The sequence below is a fragment of the Amblyomma mixtum genome, chromosome 3 (genome assembly GCF_055824585.1).
Source record: "Amblyomma mixtum isolate Tamu chromosome 3, ASM5582458v1, whole genome shotgun sequence".
NCBI lineage: Eukaryota > Metazoa > Arthropoda > Arachnida > Ixodida > Ixodidae > Amblyomma > Amblyomma mixtum.
The window spans coordinates 55,292,984-55,320,923 of NC_143014.1; the positions used below are offsets into that span (position 1 = coordinate 55,292,984).

The 27,940-nt window shown below is 43.9% G+C and overlaps 1 protein-coding gene across 1 annotated transcript; it reads right to left on the minus strand.

Moving 5' to 3' along the window:
* Positions 1–7,747: 7,747 nt before the first annotated feature.
* Positions 7,748–27,869, minus strand: Arp3 (Actin-related protein 3). The gene is made up of 12 exons (XM_089579231.1): positions 27,715–27,869; positions 26,897–26,952; positions 26,678–26,802; positions 26,103–26,213; positions 24,824–24,919; positions 22,005–22,112; positions 19,854–19,997; positions 19,616–19,789; positions 15,408–15,500; positions 11,177–11,302; positions 11,005–11,088; positions 7,748–8,415 (listed from the first exon to the last, which is right to left on the minus strand). The coding sequence occupies exons 1-12, from the start codon at positions 27,756–27,758 to the stop codon at positions 8,320–8,322; spliced, it is 1,257 nt and encodes a 418-aa protein (XP_089435357.1). The 5' UTR covers positions 27,759–27,869; the 3' UTR covers positions 7,748–8,319.
* Between the last annotated feature and the right edge of the window lie 71 nt (positions 27,870–27,940).

Sequence of the window (27,940 nt, forward strand, 5' to 3'; positions counted from 1 at the left end):
TCTTGTAGCATGTGGTACAATTTGTTGTTTTTGTTGATGATTTTGCACACGGAGAGATCAGTATCATTTATTATACCCAAATGTATTCAAGCTTCTGTAGTAAATTTGTGCTTACTTGACAAAATAAAATTAATTGGTAGTCAGTGCTTGTACTCCTACTAATTATTCCTTGTTCGTCCTGTCTTATTCGCACTGCTTTTGAAGATAAAAAAATTCTGCAGCTAATTTGAAGTGACACGGGAAAGGAGCACCATTACATGCTTCTTTGAGCTTTGTGCATTAACCAAAGAAATGCAGCTCTATGCTGTATATTCACTGCATATTACTAATTGACAAACTAATTGAATGTGCTGTACTTGTATTCCAATTTCGTAGCAAGGTCCTATAACTTGTGTTTCTGGGTACTGAAAATAGTGCTAAGTAGGAGCAAAAGGTCTGTTCACATTGATGTTTTGATTTTGAAGTATGAAGTTAAACAAGAATGCTGCCAGTGCTGCACGGACACTTCTGAACACACAGATTCAGCAAGTGCAATGCACACAACTGCGAAATTAAACATTTTAAACAGGAAAAAAAAGTTACATTTTAAGATTTGAATTGTGCTTGTGTTAACACATCTTCTTCAGCAATTTATGTGTATGTGTGTAAAAATTCATGAAAAAAATTGTTCAGTAATATTTCGGGGCTGGCCACATTTTTTTTACAAAGTAAACAGCACTGTTACCGATTCTGTTCTTGTCTGATTTCTTTTAGCGTTAGCTTACTAAACGTGTTGAATGTCCAAGGTATGTTGTTCAACTAATACAGCAATATTGTCATCACAAGGCAGTGAGGGGACATTCGTGAGCTGGTAGGCTGTGGGATTATGGAGAACTTTTCCAGTGTATTAACTGGCCATATGTGAAGTTTCAGGACATTTTTCAACCTGGCCCATTTATTCTTCCAAATTTAGAGAGCCAGTGGTTTCCTACTTGCTCCTCTTTCTGCCTCATCCTCCATGGGACGAGGCACCCTTTAGGCTTCTATCATCCATTCATGAATGGCAGTCACATTTTCGAGCAGCGACTCCAGCCTTTTCTCATTCACCCTGATGGTAAATGGCCTTGAATGTTCTTTGCTGCCATAAGGCTTTTATCACCAGATGAAGGCTTGCAATGGATGGATTGGAAACCCTTCAATAACATAACCATGTACTCAGGTCAATGTCTGTAACCATTGTCTGGTGACACCCATTGAAGTTTATTTTTACTATTCGCTGATAGTGTTTGTTCTGCTATGGTGCCATAGAGCCATGCAAACAATTTTGTCTGTTTTCGTCAAAATTCTTTGTTGGCAGGCAGCCTACAAATCTTTCCGAGCTCATGATGCAGTTAATCCCCTTGCACCAGATATGTGACATTGCAGGTAGCTGGCACGTGCAAACTGCGACATCATGACAGTTGGCCGACGCTAATGGCTGGAGGGCTTCCTTTGCATTTGCCATTTGTCACTGCATTCTTGAGCTGTATTCAACTATAGGCAGCTTTTTTGCATCTGCATGGGAGCAGTAATACTCATTCATGTCATACACTTTGAGAGATATGGAGGATTTTGCTTTCAGAGGTATTTCCAATAGTCTTAGCATAATCCTGTCATTTCATTGAAACTTGTGGGGCTAGTTTATATCATTGCTGGAAAAACTGAAAAAACAGGAAATGAGGAAAAAAAAATTGAAAATCGCCCCTCTTTATCTTCATTGCTCCAATGTTCAAGAGAACCCCCCAGGAGAATAATAAAATTTGGCAGAGTTGTTCCCAGCAGTGATATAAACCAGCCCCGCAAGTTTCAGTGATATCAAGCAAACAGTTCAAAAGGGAACTCTTTAGGGTAGTGTTTCCTCCTAAAACGACTCGCAACCTCCAGTTTCACCAATCGCTGCCACTCCAGGGTCTCAAAAATGGGGAGGGTGGCCACTTCTCTGTCAATAATTGCTACACATATCTTCCTTGGGCAAAATACTTAACGCAAAGAGCAGTGTTTACAGCCTGATTACACTAGCATTCAGCTCTCCTTGCAGCGGTTTGCAGGCCACTTATACCTTGTCGTGGCTAATGCTACATTGTTTTTTCCAGACTATGATTGTGTTCTGCTCTTCAGATGGCATTATAGTTGCTGTTATTGGCAAAAGATGAATGTCTATGCATGCTAGATTAGTGTTCCAGATCATTACACTTTTACCTTGGTGACCTTTGCAGTTTTTAACAAGTACTGCAATCTTCTAATGTACAGGCGCGGACAAAAGTAAACGGAGCATGCAACTGCCTTCGAATATTTTCACGTGCCACCTAATTGAAATTTCCAGCAGTGGTACGCGCATGATGGTAGAGGAGGTTGATGGGCTTTCTTGTAGACAAACAACGCTTCTTCATTACCAATGGAGAAAGCGTGATTGCACTTCGAACGCAGTAGCGTGCTTCGTTTACTTATGGCCGCGCCTGTACTATCATTTTTCATTGTCCAAACATAAGTGCAAATTCCATAAAATACAGTAAAACACCACTGCCCATTCAAGAAACTACTCTACATACTGTGGTGTCACACAACAAATTCATGAGACTGAAGTTTGGCTCCATGTACACCCCCCGTCAAAAGTATACAGCCCAAGGGGTTTGCTTGTGAGGCCTGCTGCATGCCTCGTTATGCATCCTCAGCAACCGCAACCTCTCGAAAGAGGAAAGGCTTCGCGTCCTCCGTTCTCCCAAGCTTTGGACTACTAGATGTGCTTGGAAGCCCTGCTAAACAGCTTAGAAGTGGACCCCTAGGGCTGTATACTTTTGACGGGGGTTGTACATGATGTAAAAAAAATAAGGTAAATTACCTCTTGCGCCACTTACCTTTATCAATGTGCTTGCATTGTCTAGTGTTGTCGGTCCAATTTCGCTTGAAAATGCTCATGTTAAAAGGGTATAACACAAAGATTAGGTACTCCATTCTGTTGACTGGGCAGTGGTTGCCAGTGTACACCTTTAGAGTTGCCTAGTTAGCTGCCAACAGAAGACTACATTGAGAAAGCAATGCAAATTCTAGTGACAAAAAAGATTGTTTCAAAGTGATGCAAAAAGTGATTCTGCTGCACCACTTTGCTGTATCCCACCTTAACTTCTTTGTACGTTCCTAGTCAGCCTGAAGGGTTTTGAAGTGCTGAGTACACTCTGCTCTTGGGTTGCCAATCCTCACCTCATGTGAAGAAAATTCTTAAGTCGCATGGAGTACACATTGCGTTAAAACGCTTAGTTTTTTTTTTTTTAAATATGTGGAAATGTTCTCCAGGTCAATGTTGCAATGAAAGTATGTGATGCTGCCTATGTCAGCTGATAAGATTCTGCCCTGAAGGTCAGAGCAGAAACCAATGCTCTTATAATAAGCAAGTTTCTTTTCACCGTCCTCCGAAATGATTTTCACTGATGAGCATAACACGAAGGCCAGCTGCCGACAGCAACAGTTCACAAGCAGCGCCTTCATGCGCAATAGTGCTGGCCAGAGCAGCACTCTTTTCATTCAACAGCATGCTTTATGCAAAAAATTTTTCTTACAGTTGCCACTCTGTACAGGTCTACTTCCCAAGCAATAGACCAAAAAATAGTCCATAAATTACACCGGGATAAATTTTACCAGATACCCTGCCTGTACAGGCATGATTTGAGCAATTAGACAAAATTTAAAACACTTGCCTCAAGGGTGTGTAGTTTGTCTGCAATCTGGGCACTTTTGACAGAAGCAGCTCCAAGTAAAGTGTAAAGCAACTAGAGCCTAGCTACATGGCTTAAAGGGACACTGAGGAGAGCACTATTAATATATTTTTTATAGCAAAATCCGATAGTTCGGCATGTCATGGCTTTGTTGCCACTTGGCCGGCAGCGAAAAATGCATTTATTTCTAAGAAATTTGGATTCGAAGTTGAAAAGGTTTTTCCCGCCGCTGTGATTCAAACTTGGGATTCGGCTATGACGACAGAGGACTAAGTGACGTGAAACATGACGTGATGCAGACTCCGTGATTTCTGGCTGCCAGCAGTGCGGCCTAGCAGCAGCCGAAAAGAAAGCTACCGCCGGCCGCACGTTGAAGGCATCTATCGGCTATTGCGGCCGTCGCTACAGTCGCTTCGCTTACGTTTGCACCGGCGTTTTGCGAGCGTTACGATGGATCTCGTTCTCGAAGTCGTCAACGAAGTTCTCGCAAATAGACACCTTTAGCATACCGTGTACCTTGATACCGCTAGCGGAATACCGGGAGCCCGCCTAATGCCGGCGAGCAGGCACTGATTGGTCCCGATGCTTCAGGCGAGCGCGTAGCTGCCCGGCACGTGGCGCCATCTGGCGACGTCAAGGAGATTTGCGCATGCATTGGCTGCGCCTCAGTGATTTGTGCTTCTCGTGTCCTAGCGTTGCTAGAACCATTGGTTCCAGCAACACTGTTTTGTTATATGACGTCATGACGCTTGTACTTGCGAGTTTGGCCTGTGGCGGCGATACCTGTATTTTGGTTCTTGCTCTTTTCTACGTTACAAGAGCTTTGTTGTCAGTATGAGTGGCGTTTTTGTAATCAGGAGCTGGTATTCTGTCGATACAAGCCAACTTCAATTTCTCCTCAGTGTCCCTTTAAGGGTTGTTTTGACAAACCATGACTGGTCTAGGAAATTTAGAAAACTGGTGTATGTAAGTACCTGTATTGACCCTCTAAGAGACACTTTTTTTTTCGAAAATGGTACCAACATGGTCATTTAGTACTGGTGCTATCATCAGTCAGCCAACCAAAAAACTGCTTTCGATGAGCCCTACTTGCCTTAAACCAGACACATAATGCCAGAAAACGCATGACAAGCAGGACTTGTCATACGCCAGAAATGACAGCCTGCCTGTGATGAGCCTAGCTTGTCAGTCTGCTAGGGGTTTAGGCACTGTGCTGGCTGTTGCACCTCATAAAAGTGCCATTGATAGAGCACACAACCTCTGGCAAGAATGAGAATTTTCTCAAACACATCTGCAAATAACATCAATTCTGAAAACACAGGAGCGATCGATTCCAAGCTTGCGAACCATACAACATGCTCAAACATCAATTCTGCAGCACCATTAGGCAGTTATGCCAGAAAATAGACTGCAAGTTACCTTTCACGTGTCAAAAAAATATTCCATGCATTTATAAAGCTGCGTATTTTACAGGCATGGGCTATGAGGCCTGTTCTGCGAAGTGTACATTTGACATTCTAAAACAGCGTTTGCTTCTTCAATGATAGTGATCTTTTGTCCAGCACAACAATTTTTGTATATGACAGACAGCAACCACAGGCAGAAATGAGGCAGAGAATTCAATAGTATAACAGGTTTGATTGTGCATCATCATTTGAAAAACAGAAAAAGCATTTGATAGCACACTTAATCACAGACTTGAGAGCGACATTTACCCTGATGTTGTTATATTACTTGGATTGAGGATTTTTTTTCAACTAGACTCCCGTTTACCTCCATTAACAACTCCAACTCCTCTCGTACTAAAGTAACCTCAGAGGTACTGCAGGCGAGCATTCTAGGTCCACTACTCTTTTTAATATATATTAATGATGTACCGAACTCTGTCATCTAGAGCCAGGCTATTTGGCAATTACTGCTTAGTATACCATAACATTAATTCTGTCACTATCAATCTTTGCAATCTGCACTGGACATAGTAAGTGCATGGTGCAGAACTTGGCTGATGTCACCAAATACCTCTGAAACAAACCTCGTTATTTAGTCTCAATTCTCTCACATGCAAACAGCTTATTTACTAAATGCACTTTTATTTTTCAATCATTTTAAAATACTGTTGTTGCTCTATACTGAGAGCCTAGTAGACGAAATAATTCTATCAACTTACCACTACCAACAAGTACCTAGGTGTTCGCCTGCAGTCAGACAACATGGCATTATCACATCAGCTTAGGTATCCACTTACTGCTCACTTGGCCTTCTAAAGCACCACAACTTCAAACTCACTGGCTCATGCACGTCTCAAGAAATTTGCTTACATCACCCCAATTGGCCCAATAATTAATGTGCATAAACCATTTGGAACACACATCCAGAGCAAACCTACCTGATGGCTAATAGTGGATCGCTGCTAAACCATATTAGTTCACTATAACCATGCTACGCGTTTGTTTCAGCCTACATGCAGACTTCCAGTGTCACTGCAGTAAAAAATTGTGCCAAATTTGACCTCAGTTAAGTGTATCATGTCGCTCATCATTAGCTAGGTCATTTATGCTATGCACTGTCAACAAGTGGAACAGTTTGACATTGCATCTAAAGCATCCAAATTTCGTGACCTAATACACACAGACACTGGCATTTTTTTTTCGTCACTTGTTCATCATAAGCAAGGTGTTGCACCTAAGACTATGAGCAATTTTTAAAAGATAGGTTTTTTGAGTTAGACCATTTTCTTCAGCATAGTATCGCTGTTTACTATAGTAGAGTGTTTAACTAATATTGAATATTTATTTGACTTTGTAACTATCACAGTTTGGTTACTCATTTATTAAGAGGCTTGATTGTAGCCCCTCGCAAATAACGTTCATATCAGTTCTAGACTTCTGAAAGTGCCATTCTCATCACCTCTGCAGTGCAACCAACTTCGGGGCTGCGCATGGGCGAAAGCAAAACTGCACAACCAGAAAGAGCACTAGCCACTCCTACGAGTGCTCCTGTCACGTGCTCTCTCCCCACTCGATAATCCTAACCGGGTGCCGACAAAAAAGCGAGAGACATCTGCGCCACTGCATGACGCATGCTTGTAGGCATGGCTACCGCTCTCCCTGGCTGCATGGTTTTGCTTTCGTCCGTGTGCAGGCCCAAAATTCCTAGTGCTGCAGTGGCAACGACAATGGCACTTTCGAAAATCTAAAAACCAATATGGATATTGCTATGGTGTGCTACAAACCTGTCAATAAATGAGGGCCTTAATAGTAACAGTAAAAAAAGTGAACTATTCATTAGTTAGCCAGCTTGGTCATTAACACAACGCATACTATCGCTAAAAATGATATGCCGATGAGAGCACTACTAACTCAAAAGGCCTAAATATTGCTAACAACCTTAGGTGAAACACCCTGCACATTCTGCTAGTCTGAACCGTTTGTGCGAAAGTTTCATTCCAGGTTTCAACTAGCTTTATAACAAACTTTGTATTTATGGATCTACAACTGGTGTTGCAGTTGTCAAGATTAACAGCTCTGACACTGTTGTTTCCTTCTGTTTTGGTTGAAATAGCATACTCCACTTGTAATGCCCAGTTCTTTTTCGACCATCTCAGTTTTGCACTTTATTGCCTCTCAATGTCTCGGGTATTTTATTTAAAACTTGTGTTGGATTATGCCTCCTTCACACTTTTTATTACACCCCTTCCTATGCAATATGCTAACAGAGGGCCTTTACGGGTATGTTAAATAATAGCAACAAGCAAAGGTGAGTTACAGGTAAAGGGAAAACAAATATAGGATCACTTTATCAAGCTATTCCACATGAAGTTGCATGGTAACAATTCTGGACAGGGGTTTTTTGGTTCCTTCCAAAAAGCTAACTGAATTACACGAACCACTGTCAAGTGAGGCACATGCAAGCAATAACCCTGCTGTGATGCAGTTTCTTGCCACAGTACTTTCAGTAGATGCACTAGAATATTGCACTGCCTTTAAGAATACCTTTCACCAAATTCAGGCGACACACACTTGCCATCTTCAACAAGTTTAATGTGGTATATAGAAAAAATAAAGTAGTACAATTTCTTTACATGATGATCAAAAAGGAGGGTGCAAACAAAAGGAAAGAATTAAATACACAGCATCATAAAAGTTTGAAGAGTGGTTCAACTGAGCTCGTAGTACAGACTTAAACAAAAAATTATTCACAATTCAAAACGTATGCAAAATGAGTAAAAAATTGCCATGCAGCATGTGGGGGCATAGATGCACATAACCACTGCGATATTACAAAGAAATACTTGTAGTCTTCCACACCTGGTGCCAAGACTTTGGGCCTCTAAGACATATGGTCATAAAAAAGAACCTAATGTAAACAGGTCAACCATGTTTAACCTGGGTGCAGCTGATGAACCACTATTCAACCTCTACTGAAAGCTGAGGTAAATATTGCATGATTTACGGGCCTCAAAATGGCTTATAAAACTGAAGAAAAGCAAGCCATCAAAAAGTGGCAGTCGGTCGGAGTTGTGACGAGATGGCTGCCAACAATGCATTGACGCACGTCCAAAAAAAAAAAAAAAATTTCAAGAGATTTAACTCTACGTCATGGCGCCAAACACTGGGTTGTGACGGCAGATGCTTGGTCCACACTCCTCATATGCTTTCTTTGTGTGGCACACCTGGTAGAACTCCGGCTGCAACAAGAACATGAGACAGCAAATTTGCATCACCAGCTGCAAAACTATTTTGCATCAACTGACATACACTGAAAAACTTAAAAAAGGTGTGGGGATCCATGTTGCCCCTCGCCCGCCGGATGCACCCTTCTCTCTCTCGTGGCCTACCGCGGCTCTTCCTCTGGCGGCCCCCGACTAGGCGCAGCGGCGGAGGGAGCGGAGGGGAGGCGCCTGCGACTACGCGTCGTCACGTGGGCAGCCCTCCTTGCCCACCGCTCTCGGTTTCGGCGGCCGCGCGGGCCGCGCCCACGGGACAGTCTGATGGAGAGTTGACAGCGAGCCTTGAGAGAGAGCGGACGCGACACCAGCGGCGGCCCAGGTGACCTGAACTGCTCTGTGCCTGTCTCCTGTGCCTGTTGCCTGCCGCTGCTGCCTGCGCGCGACCGAGGAAAGACATTGGGAGATCCCAATTAAAGCTCTTGCCTGCGGGCTTATTCCTCGGTGGTGGTGTTCTTCGCGGCCACAGGTGTGGTCGAGCTAGCGGAGTGGCGTTGGCCCTGAGTTCAGGGTCCGAACCGTGCCAGTAACCCCACAAAGGATAATTAGCAATGTTACTAATTTGGCTATTGCAGACAGCAGCACGCTCACACTGCCTTTTAGTAGCAGTTGATCAAACATAACTGGATAGGCTTCATATGTGAACAAAATTAGTTATGGCTCCGTACATGTGTGAAGTTTATCTAATATAGTGTCTGAGCAATGCTGCTTGTCAGATCATCCAGTTTACAATGGCAGCAGCACGGATGCCTCGTTCACCAGCCACCTGCAGTGTGGTGAGCTCAGGCGGGAACCCACGCTCTGCATCCCTCAGGCTGCACATATAAAGCACCTTCTGGAACCCCTAGAATGCGGCACAGTCCAACAGGTTAGATCAACTACTTTCCAATTACAGTAGCATGGACGACTAGTTCACTGGTCATCTTTGATGCGACGCGCTCTAGCTAGGGCTCCGATTTACATCACCCAAGCTGAGGCACAAAAGCTTTTGAGTGGAGAAGGGCAGGAGAGGGACTTGATTTCTTATTTTCAGCTGATATGACATGCATTGATAATACGGTAGGCATTGAACTGAGTGAATGATTGAGAGGCTGATTGCTTCATTAAAGGGCAACTAAGATGTTTTAGAATTAAATCGAATATCTGAAACTTGCAGATAAAGCATGCAAAGCCTTTCTGTACTAGCACCTCGAATGGTGGCATAAGCACCGAATAAAGCTGTTACAGCATTCAGGGTTGTCTGCAGTGCACAGTGCCGAGAGGAGGGGCATGATGACATCACCTACGGTGACAGTAAACTGGCAATGCAGAAACACTTTCTTTGAAAAAAGAAAAACAATGCCAATGGTGGCATTCGACAACACAGCATGGCGACGACAGCAGAAATTTTAAAGGGGCTCTAAAACGCCTTCTGAGTGGAGTACACAAATTCGCTCAATCACTAGATTCTCTCCTCATGAACACCTGAGCCAGCCAAACAATACACTTCTATACGCAGCAGAGGACCCACAATCATGGACGAAAGTTGGCGAGTGCTTTCTGGTGACTTCTTCCTGCTCGCGCCCTCCTATGTCGCACACTGCTGCGTAATTTTGTAAAGAGATGGCTATTGGTTAGATTCTTTCAGGTGCCTCGCAGCTACCCTGGCCACGGCCATTAAGCAACGTTGCTCCAGTGGGTCAGGAAGCTCCAGGAATTCCCAAGGTGGAGCCGGTAGATGAGGAGAAGAGAAAGGAACGAAGATGCTGAAATTCAAATTTTGACTACAAATAACTTAGGTTCTACAAAATGCATTAAAAATTTTTTTTTTGCTGGAGGATATTTGTGAAATGACGTCCTTTAACATATGGGGAATATCGCGCCTTCATTGAGAAACCCTTTCAGAGCCCCTTTAAATCTCATCACCTCAGACACGATCACCAAGTTTCTCTGTACTGCTCGAACACTTTGAAGGGAAGCCCAAGCTTCAATCACGATCACGTCACCATTTTAAATGCCAGCGCAAAAAAACTTAGAATGCTTTACCCACAGGCGTCATACACTCGAAACTTTGAATTTCAAGGAATTCTCAAAAAGCAATTCAGCTTTCGTTTATATGGTGGACCGACTGACTGATTTTATGTTCCAAAGCAACACACTGTTTTAGAGCATGCTGTAGTAACCTCTGAATTAAGTATGGCTGGCTTAAGTTTAACATGCCCTGAAATCTTAAACACAAGCAGTTTTGCATTCAGCCATCACTGAAATGCTGCACAGCCACCGTGGCTTGGGTCAAGTCTACAAACTCGTGCTCAGCAGCCAAATGCCTTAGCTACCGAACCATCATGGCAGGTAATCTATGATCCACTACTGTTTTGTTGACATATGAAGCTTGACAGTGGTTTTCTTTGATGAACTGTACAATAAAAACAGCACAAGCATGAATTCTGAATCTGGCTTTGCGCACATATGAAGCTCATCAAATCATACTATGTCAAGTACTGCACAAAGGTAGCATGAGCTTACATTACAAAAGCCAAACACAGCAAACAATGCTTAACAGAAACTCACCGTAGATGCCAGCATACTACCTCCAAACCAGACAGCATATCTCTGCATGTGGTGGGAAATCACTTGTACTTCCATTGGCTTTGGCTATAAGCAAAGAGCAATTTCCGGTTCAGAACACCATCACTCAGGCCCAGCCATGGGCAGAGCTCAAACACAAAGTAAGCAAACTTGCCGTGATGCGTCCACCACTGAGCTTTTCACTGAATTTGAGCCGTGCATCAACCACGCGTTTCAAATCCCGCTGCAGTCGACGGCCAAAGTCCTTGAACATTGTGGAGCCACCCGACAGGACAATATTCTGCAATAACAAGAAATGATGGTCGATTTGCGTAGCTAAGCAAAATGTGAATTAGGTGCATTAGCACTGTGTGGCCACTGTTTTGCACTGTTTACCATGGTTATGGTTTGTTATTCATGATATTGCTATGTGATTAAAGTGGTATATCCAGTGTATTCTATTCTATGTGTTTGAATGGCATGGATGAAACACACTAGATACATGACACAATGTTATTACAGTGATTCTGGATATTTTATGTAATCACTTATTGTACAGCATACAAGTACTGCATTGCTATTTGCAATCAAGTAGTGCTGTTATCACAGCAAACAAATAATTGCAATTCATACAGCTTAAGTGATACCACTAAATGCAAGCATTTCCCCAAGGCCAGGGGAAAACTTGTACCCATTGTATCACTGCTGGGCACCCGTGGCACTGACGATTAAACCCTACACTTCCCGCATTTGAGGCGGATACGGGAACCACTAGGCCACCACTGTGGTCATAATCTAAATTCGGAGCAAAAAACCCTATGCTGAGAATTTTACAAGCACAGTGCTCAAAACAGCAGGGGAGGATTCCACCCCATGGTGGCAACTGCTGCTGCACTTGCGTTAACGTGATCGTGAACTGCCTCGTCGTGTTTACGACTTCGAGAAACAGGTTTACTGCGAACGTTTGTTAGGTCATTTCATATGCCTTTATTTTTCATTTTGGCACACTCCTTTCAAGTTTTCTTGTGAAAAGGATCTAACGAAAACCTGCATGTAATGAAAAATTGCGGATTTTCTCAATTTCGTCATATCCAGGTTTAACTATAATTCGAAAATCCGGATAATTCAAACTGCTGGCGCTGCCTTGACCAATGCCCAAGTAAGTCTATGGCGTTGTACACTTGCTAATTCAGACCCGGCGGGGCTCGCACTGGTGAATTCGAACAGGCTTCCAAAGGGAGGCTCAGTCCAGGTATGACCGGCATGGAAAACAATCCTCCAAATAGCCCTGCTCAAACCTGAAATCTGAAGAGTTCCACCTCTCTGATATGCATGCAGGCAGGCGTGACAACAAACGTACGGCACCATCTCCAAGAATAGTCAAGCTGCACCATCTCTTTCGGTTTCAAATTTCTGGGCTTTGCACCTGCTCATATCAGAAAGCAAACAGAGCCCAGATGTGTGCTGCTTCGGGCGCTGATTGACGTGTCTTCTTTTCAATACTTTTTTTCTTTTTCGCCGCTTCAGTGCTGCTGAGCGTTTCCGTAGATTCTGTCTGCATGGTTGTATTCTTCCAGTGTGGGGAAACTGCACGCTCGTCAGGTGCTGCTCGCTGTTTGTACAGTGAAGCCTCCTCACACGCAATGCTGCTGCTTGTGAGGGGTGCTACATAGTGGCGGTGGAGCTCCAGCACAACCACGCTGCACCGTGAAGGTTGCCAAGGAGGCCCTTACCACTTTGGAGCAGTTCTGCTTTGACGCTCTTAACAGTATACATGCAATAAAGCATTAATGGAAATGTGAAAAATAATCATCGTCGCGCCATTCTCATCTCAAAAACAAGCAACCACTGACCAGACTTTCACAAAATAAATTTACCATGATGCAAGTGGTTGTTGTTAGTTTTTTCAGGGTCATATAATAATTTGAACATTTTTTCCAGTCCCTTGAGTTCGAATTCATGAGCTTTCACAGGCATTGGAATGATCGAGCCCCTCCGGGACTTTCCTGTCAATAAACGCTCTAAAGTTCGTCACATTTTCTTTTTTTGGCATAACCCAGTTATAACAATTATCTGTTACGATAATGAGTTTTCCATAGCAATTCAATATTATAAGTGGCCGCGACGTCCCAAAGAGACTCAGGCTATGCCGGACAACGTAGTGAACGGCTTCGGAAATTTCGACCACCTGGAGTTCTTGAAACGTGCACTGACAATGCACAGTACACGGGCCTCTAGAATTTCGCCTTCATCGAAATTTGCCCGCCACGGCCGGAATCGAACCCGTGTCTTTCGGGTCAGCAGCCAAGCGCCGTAACCACTGAGCCACCGCGGCGACCTGCAGTGACGAGCTTTTGCCTGAATCCGCGCGCAACGCGTCATGTCGCGCTCTTTACGTCACCAGCGAAGGGCTGCCATTGCTTCGCCGTGATGCCTCTTTCTGGCGTCACGCAGCCCCGATGGCCGCCGCCACAAACTCCGCTCCCTCCCCTTTCCTCCCACGCGTGTCGGCAGCCGGCGGAAGCACCGACATGTCAGCGTGCGAAAAGTGACGAGAGGAGAGAGGAAGGCGCGAAGACGTGTAAATTCAAATTTTGATGGGAGATAACTCAGCTTCCACAAAACGCATTAAGAAAATTTTTGCTGGAAGAAGTTTGCGAAGCGGCGTCCTTTAACATCCTAGGCATACCGCAACTTTATTGGGAGCTCCTTCAGAGCCCTTTGTGGGAATCCTGGCTTTCCGCCGTTGCCTTTGCGCGGCTGTGCCGGCTTCCTGCGTTGTTTCTCCTCTTTCCCTTGCTCCCGCCTCAGGCGGTGGAGAGGCGGCTGGGTGACTAATCACTGTCATTTAGCCACAGCTCCGCCCCGGCTCCCCAAGGGCCTTTGCCATTGGCGCCTTTTGGCGGGAATCCGGGACCCGTTTTGGCGGCCGCGCACCCCGCGACCGTCCGAGCGGGGCCCAGAGAGAGAGATCCCTCCGAGACAGCGTAAGGTGCGTACGTTACTGTTTTGTCCGTGCCGGCCTTTGCCGTTCGGACCAGTGCATACTCGAGCGCGCCCGCACGTGTCCTCTGACCTGCAGCGGCTCGAGCCTGTCCAGCGGGGTCCAGCGACCTCCGACAGGCGTACCTTGCGTTGAATGCCCACTCTCTCTCGCAACCGGCCCAATGGTCGACACGAGAGAGAGATCACAGCACGGCCGCGGGGACATTCTCCTGCAGCGGCGTGCTAGCGGTGCGCATTACTCGAGTCGCTTCGTGCGCGCAGCGGAGCCTTGCTCCTCGCGCGCCCCCGGGACGGGGTGACTATTGAGTGTGTGTGTATCAGCTGGAGGATGATGTGAATAAACGTCTCCTTTGTGAACTTGGAGGCTTATTTCTTTGCGGCGAATCGCTCTCCTCCCAGCGGAGGTTGAGTGCGCTGCATCGGTGTCCCAGTGTGTGTGTGGTGACGGCTGATCGGGGCCCTTGGCTCGCGCGAAGCTCGAACCCGCGGTGGGTGGTGGCCTGTGTCCACTTAGAAACCCACAACTGGCCCCCAACGTCCACTTAGAAACCCACACCTTTTAAGGGGGGGAAGAGGGGATCAAAGATAAACGTTTCTATTTTGCAACCTAGAGCAATGAAATTTGGCAGGCTGCCTTGAAATAGCATCAGTCAGATAAGAAGTTTTGCAATGACATCTTCAGTGTGTTTTGTTTTACCAATATTTATATGTTGTTCGCATGTTGCTTGCTCGTGGAAAGCCTAGCATGACAACAAAATGGGCTATGGATCTGTAAGTGCTTTTAAAATTTACTAAGAAGTGTGGTGTAAATCATGACACTCTTAGTTTTTTTTTTTAATTGCTCTGCTCTTTTTTTAGAGGACACAGTATGCACCTTCTCTTTATGTTCACAATGTATCATGTCCTAATTACCGTGTAATAAAAACGTGTGAGCCTAAACGGCAAATCTGAGACTGTCACAATGCAAACCACATTTCAGCAATTACAATAAAACAAATTGTATAAAAATCAATGCACCTACTGCTATGCTATGCTTTTCATGAACACGATGATAAGCTGAAAACTCAAAACAAACTTTCAAGAAAGCAAGCCTGAAAGTTCTAAACTAGCACACATGTTTGTGTGTAGATGTAGATGAGAGATATATATACTACCTAGTATTTGTTTTTGACTGAAATATTTCAGTACAACACAGAAAGAGTGTTGTAGATGCCGAAAAATGCACTTTTTAGAAATACTTTTTTTGCGATTTTCACGATCTGATCCCCACTTCCCCCTTAAAGTTAGGTCGTTCTAATCCAGATGCCCTGAACTTCACACCAAGTAGTAACCAAATCAGGCACAAGTTTTAACAGGCTGCTGCCAGTAGAGCTTCCAACATGTTTGTGCTGACAACGTACCTTGTAGAGGGGGCGCCTCACATCAATGGGACAGCTTTGCACACATGTGTCAACTATTTCCGAAATAGGGGTAGTGAAGTCAGGATTTGAGAACTGCAAGAAAAAAAAAAATGGCCAACATTAATATAGCTGTACAACTTCGTTAATTAGCTCTATAGCTTTGCCTCTATCTTCACACACAAATGACGGCAAAAGCATTGAAATACAAAAGTAAATACATGACAGTTAATCTCTACAGAAGGAAAAGTATTCCAGAATTCAGACAAGCATTCATGACAAGAAGCTGTACTGCATTTACAAAAGCCTCACACACTTTGTTGTACCATGCAAATGAGGTGGACAGTGATAGCTTCCATGTCCACCAGTTTTATATGTTGTGTTGCATGTGTCATTTCAGCTCCCTCTTCGTCTGTCTTTTTGGCATTATGGAAACTGTTTTTCTGGTTCGTAACAGCAGAACTACTCAGAAACTCGTGGCTGAAACGTGGCACGGAAATGACATCACCACACCTCCTGAAGCAGCAGGCCACCGGCGTCCCCGCTGCCATGTACCTCAAAGCGCAATTGAGGTGTCCACTGACCCAGGGAGCCAGTTATGCGCCTTTCCGTTCCTCAAAGTCAATGAAGTCTAAACCTCCCGCTGGTCTTGAGAACAGAAAAGGCGCATAACTGCCTCAATTTGTACGTGGATGCCACTGCCTACTCACAGTGCGATTAAAGTTTCCACTGACCCAGTTACACTTGATCTCACATTTACACATCGTAGGAATTGCTTAGGTACCCCCATAATTTTTTTTCTTTTGTTTCTAGTTTCAACACATACGAGCTTTGTGACGCAAGCTCACCAGTGGCAAAACTGCGCCCCAGAGCTGCCGACACCATTGAACAGCCCGGAAAAATGCCCGATGAGATGCGCGCGTTCTTTTCTTCTCTTGTCTGGGCTGCGCTCAACTAGCTCGGTGGTGCAGCCTACATGTTAAGTCATGCGCGTGAGTGCACATAACATACGCCGCCTTGCGTGCCATGCCCTTCCACAACATCTCGCCAGCGTTCTAACAATCGTGCACTGGTGCAGCTGCGTCTTGGTCCGCTGCCAAGCTCGCTGGGCAAGCCTCCACCACCAGCGCTCATATCAAAACATGCACAATCGGTGCCGTTACTGGTGCGCAGCATCTTGGTGCACTGCCAAGGTCTGTGCTGCGGAAGGTACCGATGCCGACGGCACGAAACTGAGGAACGAGCTAACAAGAGCAGACACTCTGAAAGGAGTTTTAACAAACCAGTTACTGTGTCCCCTTCGCATATGCCCACCAGAAGTGAACTGGAAAGGAGGAGAGGCCAGCATGGGTGCACGCGGGACCCACAAAAGCAGCCCGCAGAGCCCAGTTTGAGAAGCCCCTGCAATAGCTGGTTAACAGGCTGAACTACAGATACCAGCAAAGACTAATGCTTAACCACAATCATTTCTCAATTTTTCACAACTTGTTTTTCTGCTGTAGGTAATGTACAAGGTTGGTTAAAAGTCTCCAGGCCACACGGCCTGCTTTTGAGAATAGTCAGGTACTTACACAGCACCTACCAAGCTAACAAGGAACAATCCACAGATTTTGAACCTTGGGAGTGTCCCAAGGGCACCAAGGCTTTTCAAAAGCAAACCCTGTGGCCTGGGTACTTTTGACCAACCCAGTACATCTTATGTTGCCAGTGGTGGGAATGGCCAAGAGCATTTAGGAGCAGGCTTTATAGCAGGCAAACAATCTGAAGCAGCTTTCCTGTGTTTTTGTAACAGGAGCATAACAGGACCCTGATACTAAGAAATACGATAAAAATGCAAATATACGGGCCTTTTCTGCTAACTTTTGCTAAGGTTTAAATAATGGGCACAGTGCTGCATGAAGGTCTAACGACAGCACGGTTATAGGCGGTCATCTTGACGGGATCCACATATTTTTTAAATGAGAGCAAATTGCTAATTGTTTATAAAATAAAAATTGACATCTGTACGTTAACATTTGTACGTTAACCTTAGCTCAAAATTTCCTATGCAGAAGTTGTAGAGTGCTGAGAAATACCTATTCCGGTTTTCTTCAAAGAAACTGACTTTTTTTTTTTTTTTAAAGAATGAAAAGGGATCGCGAGTATTAAAAGCTGTCACAAGACTGACTCCCGTGTTGCTATGTTAGCGCAGTTACTACCCTCAAACTCTCTTGGAGTGAAGGAACTTGGTTACCAAAAGCCGCAATGAATAACCTGGCCACAGTTCACAGCAAGCGTCCCGAGAATAACACAGGCACTTGTTTCATTAGAATTATGCTGCAGCAGAAACCACATCATCGCAGTTTCACAGCATAGCACAGATTTATTTTACAGTGGGAGCTGCTTCTATAGGAGGGCATTCATCAGGGACATACACAAAGCTCGTGGAAAATCAGCAATGCCTCTGGCGGGTGCGTGTTCACCTTCCGCCTCCAACTATGAGTACCGCAGGCTGACCACACGCAGCTTTTCACATGCGGTTCAGTGACCCCCATGTGCGCGCAGGTCGTGCACGTAAAATGAAATATGGTTTTAAGGAGACACCAACGGTGGACACCAACTACGCCAAGCCTCCACCCCCTGGAAGCACCCTCTGGTGGGTGCACCTTAAAATGCATCTCCCACCCACGAGCCTCCACCCACCAGAAGTCACACAGCATTGGAACAAAAAAGCAACAGCAAAATCAAATTCAACAGCAATGGGAAGGCAACCAATGTAAAACCAAAATGTACAACCAATACTGCTAACGCAGATTTGTCGCATCACATCATATGACCGCCAATGCATTCATTTTTCTTAGTCACATATGGGCATGCATCTCGTGATGAAAAGTTTTGTCGCACATGCGCTGTCCTCTCCTCAAGGAGCAACATCATTTTCCTCCGCTCATAGTTTCAGCGTTGCTGTGTATGTCCCACACGCTTTGCTTCTTCCTCTTTGGGGGGTTTGCAACGAAGGGACTCTGTTTAGATGATTTTCTCACCCTAACTGTAATTCAAGCTCGCATGCTGGAAGATGTCCAGCAATAACACAGGCTCAAGATCATATGCATGCAATGTGGCCACTTTATGCCAATCGGCTACCCATGAGAGGCCATCCCATCACTGAAAGTTATACTCAATTTAATTGACTCAGGATTATGCTGCGCAAACGCCCACTAAGTCTAACAGGACCATTATCTAGCACTATTTAGGCCTCTTAAAAGCAGTTTTTTTTTTTTGCATTTGCGTTCGCTGTATTCGTTTCGAACAATGTTTGCAGCGTTGTTAAGGCAGAATGTGTGCACATCTTGTACCTTGGTGGAAGTGTCATGTACAGCCTTTGTCAAATAGAGCCCAGGGGGTTTGCTTCTGGGCCACATTGCTTTGCTTGCAATGCGTCCTCAGCGTCCCAAATCTCCTGAAGGTAAGAAGATTTTTCGTCCTGCTCCCTGCGATGCGTAGGACTTCCATGAATGCTACAGGAGCGCCACAATAGTGCTTAGAAGCAAACTCCCTGGGCTCTAAACTTTTGACAAAGGCTGTACACACTAAAAATAGGCAGTAAACGGCAAGAAAGCAAAATGAGGCAGGGCTGAGTTCCATTGGTGATCTTTCATGTCCCACATCGAGAAAAAACTAGAGCCATGCCCGTGCACATTACGCAGCAGCATCTGGCATTCACCGCAGCTCTTGGTCGCTGGTATAGTATTTTACGTGTAGCATTGGTGCAATTTCATCAAAAACCACCAATTTGTAGAAGCATGCAGCAGGTTTAATGTAGCAGAACAAATTGATACAACTAAAGCACCATTCCCACCACCGAGTTACTATGTTTCCGTAGAACCTGCAGATAAAGGTGAGCCAATGCAAAAGATTGTGTTTTTTGCCTAGCATCTACGTGCTGTATGCTGCCACATTATAGCACAGTCCATGTACAGAGGGCACTACCAGCACTAAACTTGGCTACATGTAGCTAAGATTGTGTCATGAAAGCCTCTTGAAAGATTTCACTATTTCAGATGTAAACTACCAGCTGGCTAGGCACACAGTGTGGGTAAACATCCACATATACAAACTTAAAAATAAATAAATAAAAATAAATAAATGAATAAATGAAAAGACAGAAACGACACCAGATATTGCTATAGCTACGGTGAAAAGCTCATTTGTACCACAGTGCATGTACTAACCTCAGGATGGAAGAAGATTTCAGGCCCAAGGAATCGCTCATAACCCACATCAACACTGAACTTCTGCTTAGTGATTGCATTAATGCCTTCATACTTCTTGATCCACTTGCTGGGTTCCTGGTCATATCGGGAGAATTCCTTGGCGATGTCTGGGCAAATGTAGCAAAGCTTCTCCTGGAGAGAGACAAGAATGAGTGAGTCGCAGTGACCAAGGTTTAAGCAACAGAGAGAGTCTTACCTTGATGGCCTTTGCAGTTTCCAATGACTGCTCTGGCGGAATTCCCACCTCTCGTTCACGCAGAAGGTTCTGAATGAAGTAGGTCACATTGCGTCCAGCAATGGGAATGTGCTTTATGCAGCTGCCGATCACATAGCCCTCAGCCTAAGATGAATGAAACACAAATTACTATGACTTACCCACATTAAACGCTATACTAATAAGGATAGGCCACACATAATCTACACCGAAAGTTCAGCAAACATTTCTCAGTCCCTGTAGTACATGCCAAATAGACATACAACGTCTGAAAAAGTTTCATGAGTAAGCAACAAAAAAATGATATCTGAAGACATTTAAACATTACAGAGCATACACTGCATATAAAACCACTTCTTTTTGAAGGGTATCATACAGCATAACAAAAGAAAAAATCAGCAAGTGTACCACTGTCCTTGCATACCGTTACACCAAAAGCTTAACTTGCATTAAGAGAGTCAGATTAGTTGCCTCAAAAGCTTTCATTGCTTTCCAGATACACTATACACTTGTTATATTACATCTATGGTGGGAAAGCTTGCCCACATAGCAAAAAGACTGACACCGTTAAGGATTATCAAGCACATCCAAGTTTTATTCCACATTCTAGCATAAATTTAGTACTAGTACTTTCACACCCAAACAATTCACAGACTGTGACAGTTGTTCAGCAGAGAACTCCATATTATTTCGACCACCCAATGTTTTTTCAACGTCCACAAAATTTGGACACACGTCATACCATCTCATTGCCAGTGCTATGTAGCTACCACAAACCAATGCATCAGATGCAGCCTTGTCAAAACACTCAAGCACATGCCACAATGCCACGACAATCAGCAGGTGTAACAACTGCGATGCTTAACATTTTGAAAAGCATAACTAAGCACCTTATTGCCTCCTAAAAATAATTTACTACAGTAAAACCTTGTTAATTTGGCTCTTAATTCAGAAATTCAGACTGCCACTGAGGTAATGCCCAATGGCCATGCAAGTCTATGGCGCAGGGCACTGTTGGCTTGCACTGGCTTATTCAGGCTCCCAAAGAAGTGCTGCACAAGGGTGTGACCGGCTCGACAAGCGATCGTCCAAATATCAGTACTCAGGCCTGGATTACACAGTACATTGCTTCCCGCGCATTTCCTACATGTGTGCAAACAGCAGGCATGATGTCGATCAGAAAGCCCCCATCCCTAGGCCAGTCCAGCCGTGCAGTTTCGTTTTCAGCCATTCATCACCAGCCCATGCTGCCGGCAGCTATCAGCTGCGCATCGGCCAGCCAGCCAGCCAGTCCTGCCCAACTGCGCACCATTTAGAATGCTGACTGACTTGTCTGTTTTTTTTTCTTTTTTGCTTCGCCACTTTGGTGCCGATGCGCTTCCAATTGCGTTCTTCTACCGTTCTTCCAGCCCACCGCAGTTGTGAGCTTGTCATGTGCTGTTCGCCGTTAATGCGGTGAACCTCCTCAAATGCGGCAATGCCACTTGTGAGGAGGCTCCACCGCTAGTGCATCGCACCGTGAAAAGGGCATGGAAACCCGTACCGTTATGCCGCAATTCTGCTTCTGAAACTCCCAGTAGTCGGCACATTAAAGCATCAGGTGAAAGATCAGTCCTGGTGCAGTTTTCGCCTTTAACAAAGATGACCATTGCCCAGTTTTTCACGAAGTAAATTAGCCATCACATGAGTGGTTTTGGGGAGTTTTTTTTTCCTCTTTTTCTCTTTGTGGGGGGGGGGGGAGTGGATGCGATAACTCAACCTTTGACTAATTCGGACTTTTTTCAGCCCCATGAAGTCCAAATCAACAATGTTCTATCATATCAGCATGATCCAACGGGTTAAAGAAAATCCAAACACAACAAAAGCACAACCAAAGCAAATATATTAGGCTACCATAGGAATCCGATTGTATACCGAGCACTTTTCTGATTGGAGGTATCCCTAAAAGTAAGTTTTTACCTTAAAACTTACCTTACTTAGTTTTTTTTTTTTTGAAACTTTTTACACAAGGCATTAATTAACATTCCAAACAAGGCAGAACAAAAGCCATCAATAGGTAGCACAGTATAAACTTGATGCACGGTGTTAGATTAACAAGCATGGCAGGCAATATCAACCACAAACAATGCTCACCACAGGGATACAGTGGGTGACACCGTCACCAGAGTCAATCACAAGACCAGTGAGGGTGCGCTCTCCCATTTGACGAGATGTCCATGAGGCAGCTAAAGCCAGGACAGCCTGCATATCAGGGAGTGGAGATGAAGAAATTGCAAAACACATGGCACATCAACAGTGCTAAACCAGCACTCCACACCCATGCATCAATACCTGTCCCATCAACTAAAGCTACTCTTTTGTTCATTGAAAATGCTTGACACATGGTGTACATGCAACAGTGCTCCAAGTTAGCTGCTCAGATCAATCTAGATCAATCTACCAAGCATTTTAAAGGAGTGGAGACTAAATTTGGGGGGGTTTCTGCTCTAGAATGATATGATGTGTATGACATGAGTAAAAATAGATCACAACGTGCAATTTGTAAACACTCAAATAATTTGTAATTGCATTTTTTTTCCTCTGTAGTTTAGTTTGTTTCAGTTACCAGATGATGGTTGCAACATCACAAGTATGAGATCATGTGGCATAAAAAAACTGCAGTACAGCCTCTGCTTTGACGTTTTAATTCATCCCCACATTATACTAAACTCCTCTAGAAGCCGAAATGGAAGCAAGTCAACAAAGACCTATTATATTGCAATTTTTGTATGCCTCATGTGATCTGGTGCTTCCTTGTGATGCCGCAACCATCTTTCGACTGCTGAAACAGAAAAACCATTACTTGAGATGGGGAGAGATTTTGCGATCATCTGATAAGAGAATTTCTTTGTCTTTCAGAAAATATATCCCACTTAGGTATTCACGATTTTAAAAATTATTTTTTGGCCCTTTTTTGTCATATCGACCGGAAAAGTTGGTGTGTCTCGACGTGGTCTCTGTTTCAGGTACTTGCAAAAATTCATTGCTGTGAAGTTTTTCATCAAAAACAAGTTTTGGTTTCGGTTTGGAATTTGGCCTTGTTCGCAGTACATTTTTCAGCCACTAGGGCTCCTCCTGCAGCTCTTCTGTCAAGGTAAGTTTTGACCAATAAAATGGTTGTCGGAGACTTTACTGCCATTTTTCTCAAATAACATTTTTCTTGGGAACTATCAAAATTTTTCACAGATGCTGATAAATGCCATTTACACAACTGATACCAGAATAAATAGCCTAACTTCATTTGTAATTTTCTGACTAACGAAAGAAGCATTCATTGGTGGCAATTATATTGCATCAACAAAGAAAGAAAAAAGCAATCTAACTTTTGTTCAAGTACACAATTTTGGTACCAGTTGGGTAACGCATTGGTTACTACTCTTCTACAATGTTTCAACACTCGGCAGATTTTAAGAAAAAGGTACATTACTAGAGAAAATAAAATTAAAAGATACTAGAGAAAATTTCAATCCAGTTCTGAGCTCTAATGGAAGGTGCGTCTAAAATTTCTACCAAATTTTACAGCAATAGCTTTTATTACAACTGCTGTACAGCCAACTGTTGAAAATCAAAGTCTCACCCCACCATATACGTACCAAGTGTAGGTGAATTTCGCATGGTTATAATGTTCACTAATGCCTTATGCATCACTAGAAAGCGAAAATACACTACGAAAATTTTAATATCTATACCAGTTTAAAAAAGTCTGTTGGATGCTGCATGTCTTATATGCAAATCATTCACATGAAACCATATCAGACTTTGCAGCCACTTTGATACTCTTATGCAATTTTCTTACCGATTTGATTATGTATGACAAAATATACTTGTAAGCATAATGAATGTAAAATAAATTCAATAAAAGGCACAGTTCGTTGTCAGAAGACCAAAAATGTTGGCTTCACAGTCATTGTAAAAGTAACTATTAATTTTCTAAATGATAGGGTTAAACCCCATGCCATCACACAACATGAATAATTTAATCTAAAACTGTGCAGCCATTATCCATGCAGTTCAAGAAATGTGAATACAATATTTACTCGCTAAGCAGTTTTTTTTTTTGAAATTGTGTTTTAACTTGGAGGTTTTACCAATATGTGAATCACAACCTGGGGAAGGTGCAGACCCAGTAAACATGCGGAAAAAGGTCAGAGCCACACAAACCGTGCCACTGCAGTAAGTCTTGCACTCTGGCTGCTTTTGAGCCTTCACAAAGTATGGCACTTGCTGCCACCGTTGCTGTGCAAAATTATCCCGCGCCTTTTCTTTTTCAAGAAAGTAGCGTAAAAGACTCTCAGGGTCAATATGAAGATTGAACTACACAGCACCACTGACGCCACGCTGACTGCGGCCTCGCCAAAAAACGTAAAATGAGTTGCTCAGCTGTGAGGAGAGTCATCACTCCCGAATGTCGGTTTCTGTTGGCGGCAGCATTTAATCTTACACGGAGAGACGTACAAAAACTGGCACAGCAGCACAAGTTTTGTGCCACTAAAAACTGACCCAAAAACTGGGAAAAGCAGTGAGTGCACCTTTTCGCATCCACTAAACAATGCCAAGCTTTCTACGCATCTGTGGAGATGTAAGACTTCAGCGACACTATGGCCGCTAAGGATGTCTGGTGAACTCAAGAGAAAAAAAGAAATAAGGACGTTTGTCTCGTGTGTTCTTCCGGATGAAGTGCCTAAATTCTGGTGCAGGGCAGTGTTTCTTACGGTGCCACTAAAACTTTGATATGTGATGAGCTCTGCCAATACCAGTAACTGAATCCTGGCAGCTAGGAGCTTCTGTTGGTCGGCCTGTGAAACTTGTTCACTTTTCCCGGTTCCCAAAGTTGGGGAATAGGTACCTTTCCTACTTTCACAGCACAGTTCAAGCAACCAATTTGTTCAAAGCCATTCAGTGTGCCATCTCACCTGGACAGCAATGTAAAGCCCAGGCACATTGAAGGATTCAAACATGATTTCTGCTGTATACTCCCGATTTTCTGGTGTGTTCAGTGGAGGCTCCGTCTGAAATAACCCAAGTTGAAATCATTTTAGCATTTTTGTACCTTAAACAATTGTTCATCCCAATGCGCAGCTGAGCATTAGAGCAGCAGGGTAAGGGATGGATTAGTCAGTTCATGGCTTTATGGCAAGCAAAGCAGTGCTAAAACTACAACTAGGGAGAACTAGTGACATGTTTGTCCGTTCTTCCTTTAGCATTGTTTTTGCATGTAGCAAACACAACAGACACATTATTCACAGCAAAAATCTGAAAACAGAGAACTCTCATTAATTCGACATCACATGAATTCAAACTTTTGGTTTCTTCGAACTGATGCTTTGGTCTTGGCAGAATCGAAGGCTCCCCTTAATTTAAACTCTGCACAGTTCAAACAAGTGTTCAACATTCTTCAAGTTATTATCAGGAATCGATTGTACAGTAAAGGAAAGTACCTGTTCAGACAGAGCTATCAATTCTTGAAATGATATACTAATCAAGTCCACCAAGCCAAGCACACAAGTACATTAAAAGTCAGCTGCACCACAAGTGGTACCAAGGTTGAGAACACTCCTATACTACTCAATAACCAAAGACCCACATATTTCAAATTCAAAAATGTAGTGGTGGCTCTATTAGGGAGCCACAGCGGTCCTGCAGACCGTGGCAAATGTTTGCATCAAGCTAGCATCTATTTGCTTGAACAACTGTAGTACAGTATTTTATCTTACTTGTGGAGCTGCAAAGTAGAAATCACTGCTCTTAAGTGAAGTGGAGAAAGTAAAGATTGAATGGTCAATTAAGGTTAGCATAAGGTATGTATAACCTACTTGAAATCTGCTATAAAATGCAAGCTTAGCCAAAATGCACGAGGAATTGCAGAGAATTGCGGTCAGCAACAACGGTTCTAGTAGCAGCAAAACATTTCCGCAGTCTACTCTTCGCACCTGGCCCAGTAAGCTCTCTTAATGCCTTTGTGTTCCCTACTTTGGGCACAATGAGTTTTAAGGAGCCTATCGATAGCAAAATTAGAGAAATAAAACTCCAAAATGTCAACCAGTTAATTATAATAGCACTGTGCAGAGACTAATCAGGAGTATTATTATCTTCAGTATCTCAGGTTTATAACTTCTGTAAAGCAATGCTTAAGTGCAGCAAACTCAAAACGTAATAATACATGTTTGAAAACTGAACACAAATTTTACTCACTAGTAAGAAGTAGTGATCCTCAGGTTCAGCTCGCAGGTACTTGAATATGGATTGCTCCCAGAAGCGCTCCATCAAGTCCCAGTCTTCCACAATACCATGGCGGATGGGATACTGAAAACAATGCAATATACGTTGTATAAGCTCAGAGTGGCCAGCTAAACAGATAAACACAGGAAACCACTCATGTGTCATTTTTTATTACATAGCTGTCTAAATCCTCCCAAATGCTCCATACAGAACTGAAGTCGTCTGTGGACGAGAAAAATGTGTGGCCCATTGGAGAAGCATAATGATGTCAGTGAACTAATTTTAGCCAATGCCTACAGCACAATGCTAACATTTTCCAGACTAGTTCATACAGAGCATCTATTTCCTCCTTAATAAAGTACCTTGTCTGTTCTGTGTTATCGATAATTGATTGTTCCCTTGCCTTCACTCCATGTTCAATGACCCTGATGTGAACTGTTGAAGCAAATGCGAGTGACTATTTGCAGACTTGAAGTTCAGATGAAATGAAAGCGGCTCGCACAGTTATCGACCCTTTGCCTCATATGACATGCAGTAAGCAATCTTACCTTCACTGCATATCCTGCAGCATCCAACGCCTCATCACCAATGAAAAAATCCAAGTCATCAATGCCTTTCGCCAATCTCCTCGTAGCCTGGTCTCCGATTTTGGCACTTTCCCGTATTGCTATCGCTGTGGGAACACGAAATTAATCAAGCTGAGCCAACTAATAACATGACTGTGACATAAGCTTTCATGCTGCATTTATAGGGTCACAAGGCCTTACCAGATGGTATGATGAATTGAGGCTCTTTGTTTCCAGCAAATCCCAGTTTTGTGTAACTAAAAAAAAAAAAAAACACACACACACAGTTACGCCTGAACTATTATTTACTCAGTCCAGGATGACGCATCGCCGCTCCGCAGCATTGCTCATGCAAGTAGTACGCACACCTGTTCACGACCACTTAAAGCAGCCCAACAAAAAGTAGAGATCAATCTGGTGATGCCAAGTTCAGGAGCCGTGTCCAAGAACAAGGTGCTCCAAAAGGAGTTTATGCATAACACAGGATCTACTCGCCGCGTCGCTCTTCGCTTGCGGGGCAGCCACTAGAGACGCGAGATAAGATCGCTCCAGCTTCCTGTGAACGCCGGTTTCACTTCAGTGGCTCGTTATTTGCAACACTGCTACAGCCATCAGCGAAGTCCTTGTCCTTTGAACAGCAGACACTTCATGCGTGAAGTACTAGCCGGCTAAAATTTGCATAGTAGGACTCATTAGAGGGCTTGGAGAAAACGTTACTCATGTGTTGCTTTAGACACACCCTTTACGTCAAGGGGCCTACAACTGAGGTGGTGCACACAATCCAGTCAAGCCAGAACGTTCGCGAACCGAGCAACGTTTAAAGGACTTGCTACCCACAGTTAAAACCTGCGTAAAACAAAACAAAACAGCGCTCGGGACAGGAATCCACCCCATGGTAGATTCCCCTCCCCACACTCGGGACGCTCAACGTCATCGAACGAATATTTCCAACATGAAGCAAACTATGCCTCAGCCATGATCACACTAAGGCAAAAGGGCATATTAAATAGCAAGCTTACCCCGTGCCATTGTCAATAACAATCGCTGGAAGCCGGCCTGCCATGTCGTAAACCCGGCTCCACCGCTAAGCGGCTTCAGTCCTAGAAACGATAGAAGCGCCCTTCCTTGCTCCCTCGCACAGTTTGTCAGAGAGGAAATCATGTGACCATCCTATGTACCGGAAGTTGCGTCACTGAAAAGGAAACGCAAGTAGAAGCGATGGTAGTAGCCGCCTAGGGGCCTAGG

Bases quoted from the DNA above. Each gene is read 5' to 3' on its own strand.
- Arp3 (XM_089579231.1), bottom strand. From the start codon at position 27,758: ATGGCAGGCCGGCTTCCAGCGATTGTTATTGACAATGGCACGGG. The intron at 26,803-26,896 runs GTAAGGCCTTGT...GTGTTCCCACAG, and splicing joins TCAATTCATCATACCATCTG to CGATAGCAATACGGGAAAGT. The intron at 26,214-26,677 runs GTAAGATTGCTT...CATTGTTTTCAG, and splicing joins CTGCAGGATATGCAGTGAAG to TATCCCATCCGCCATGGTAT.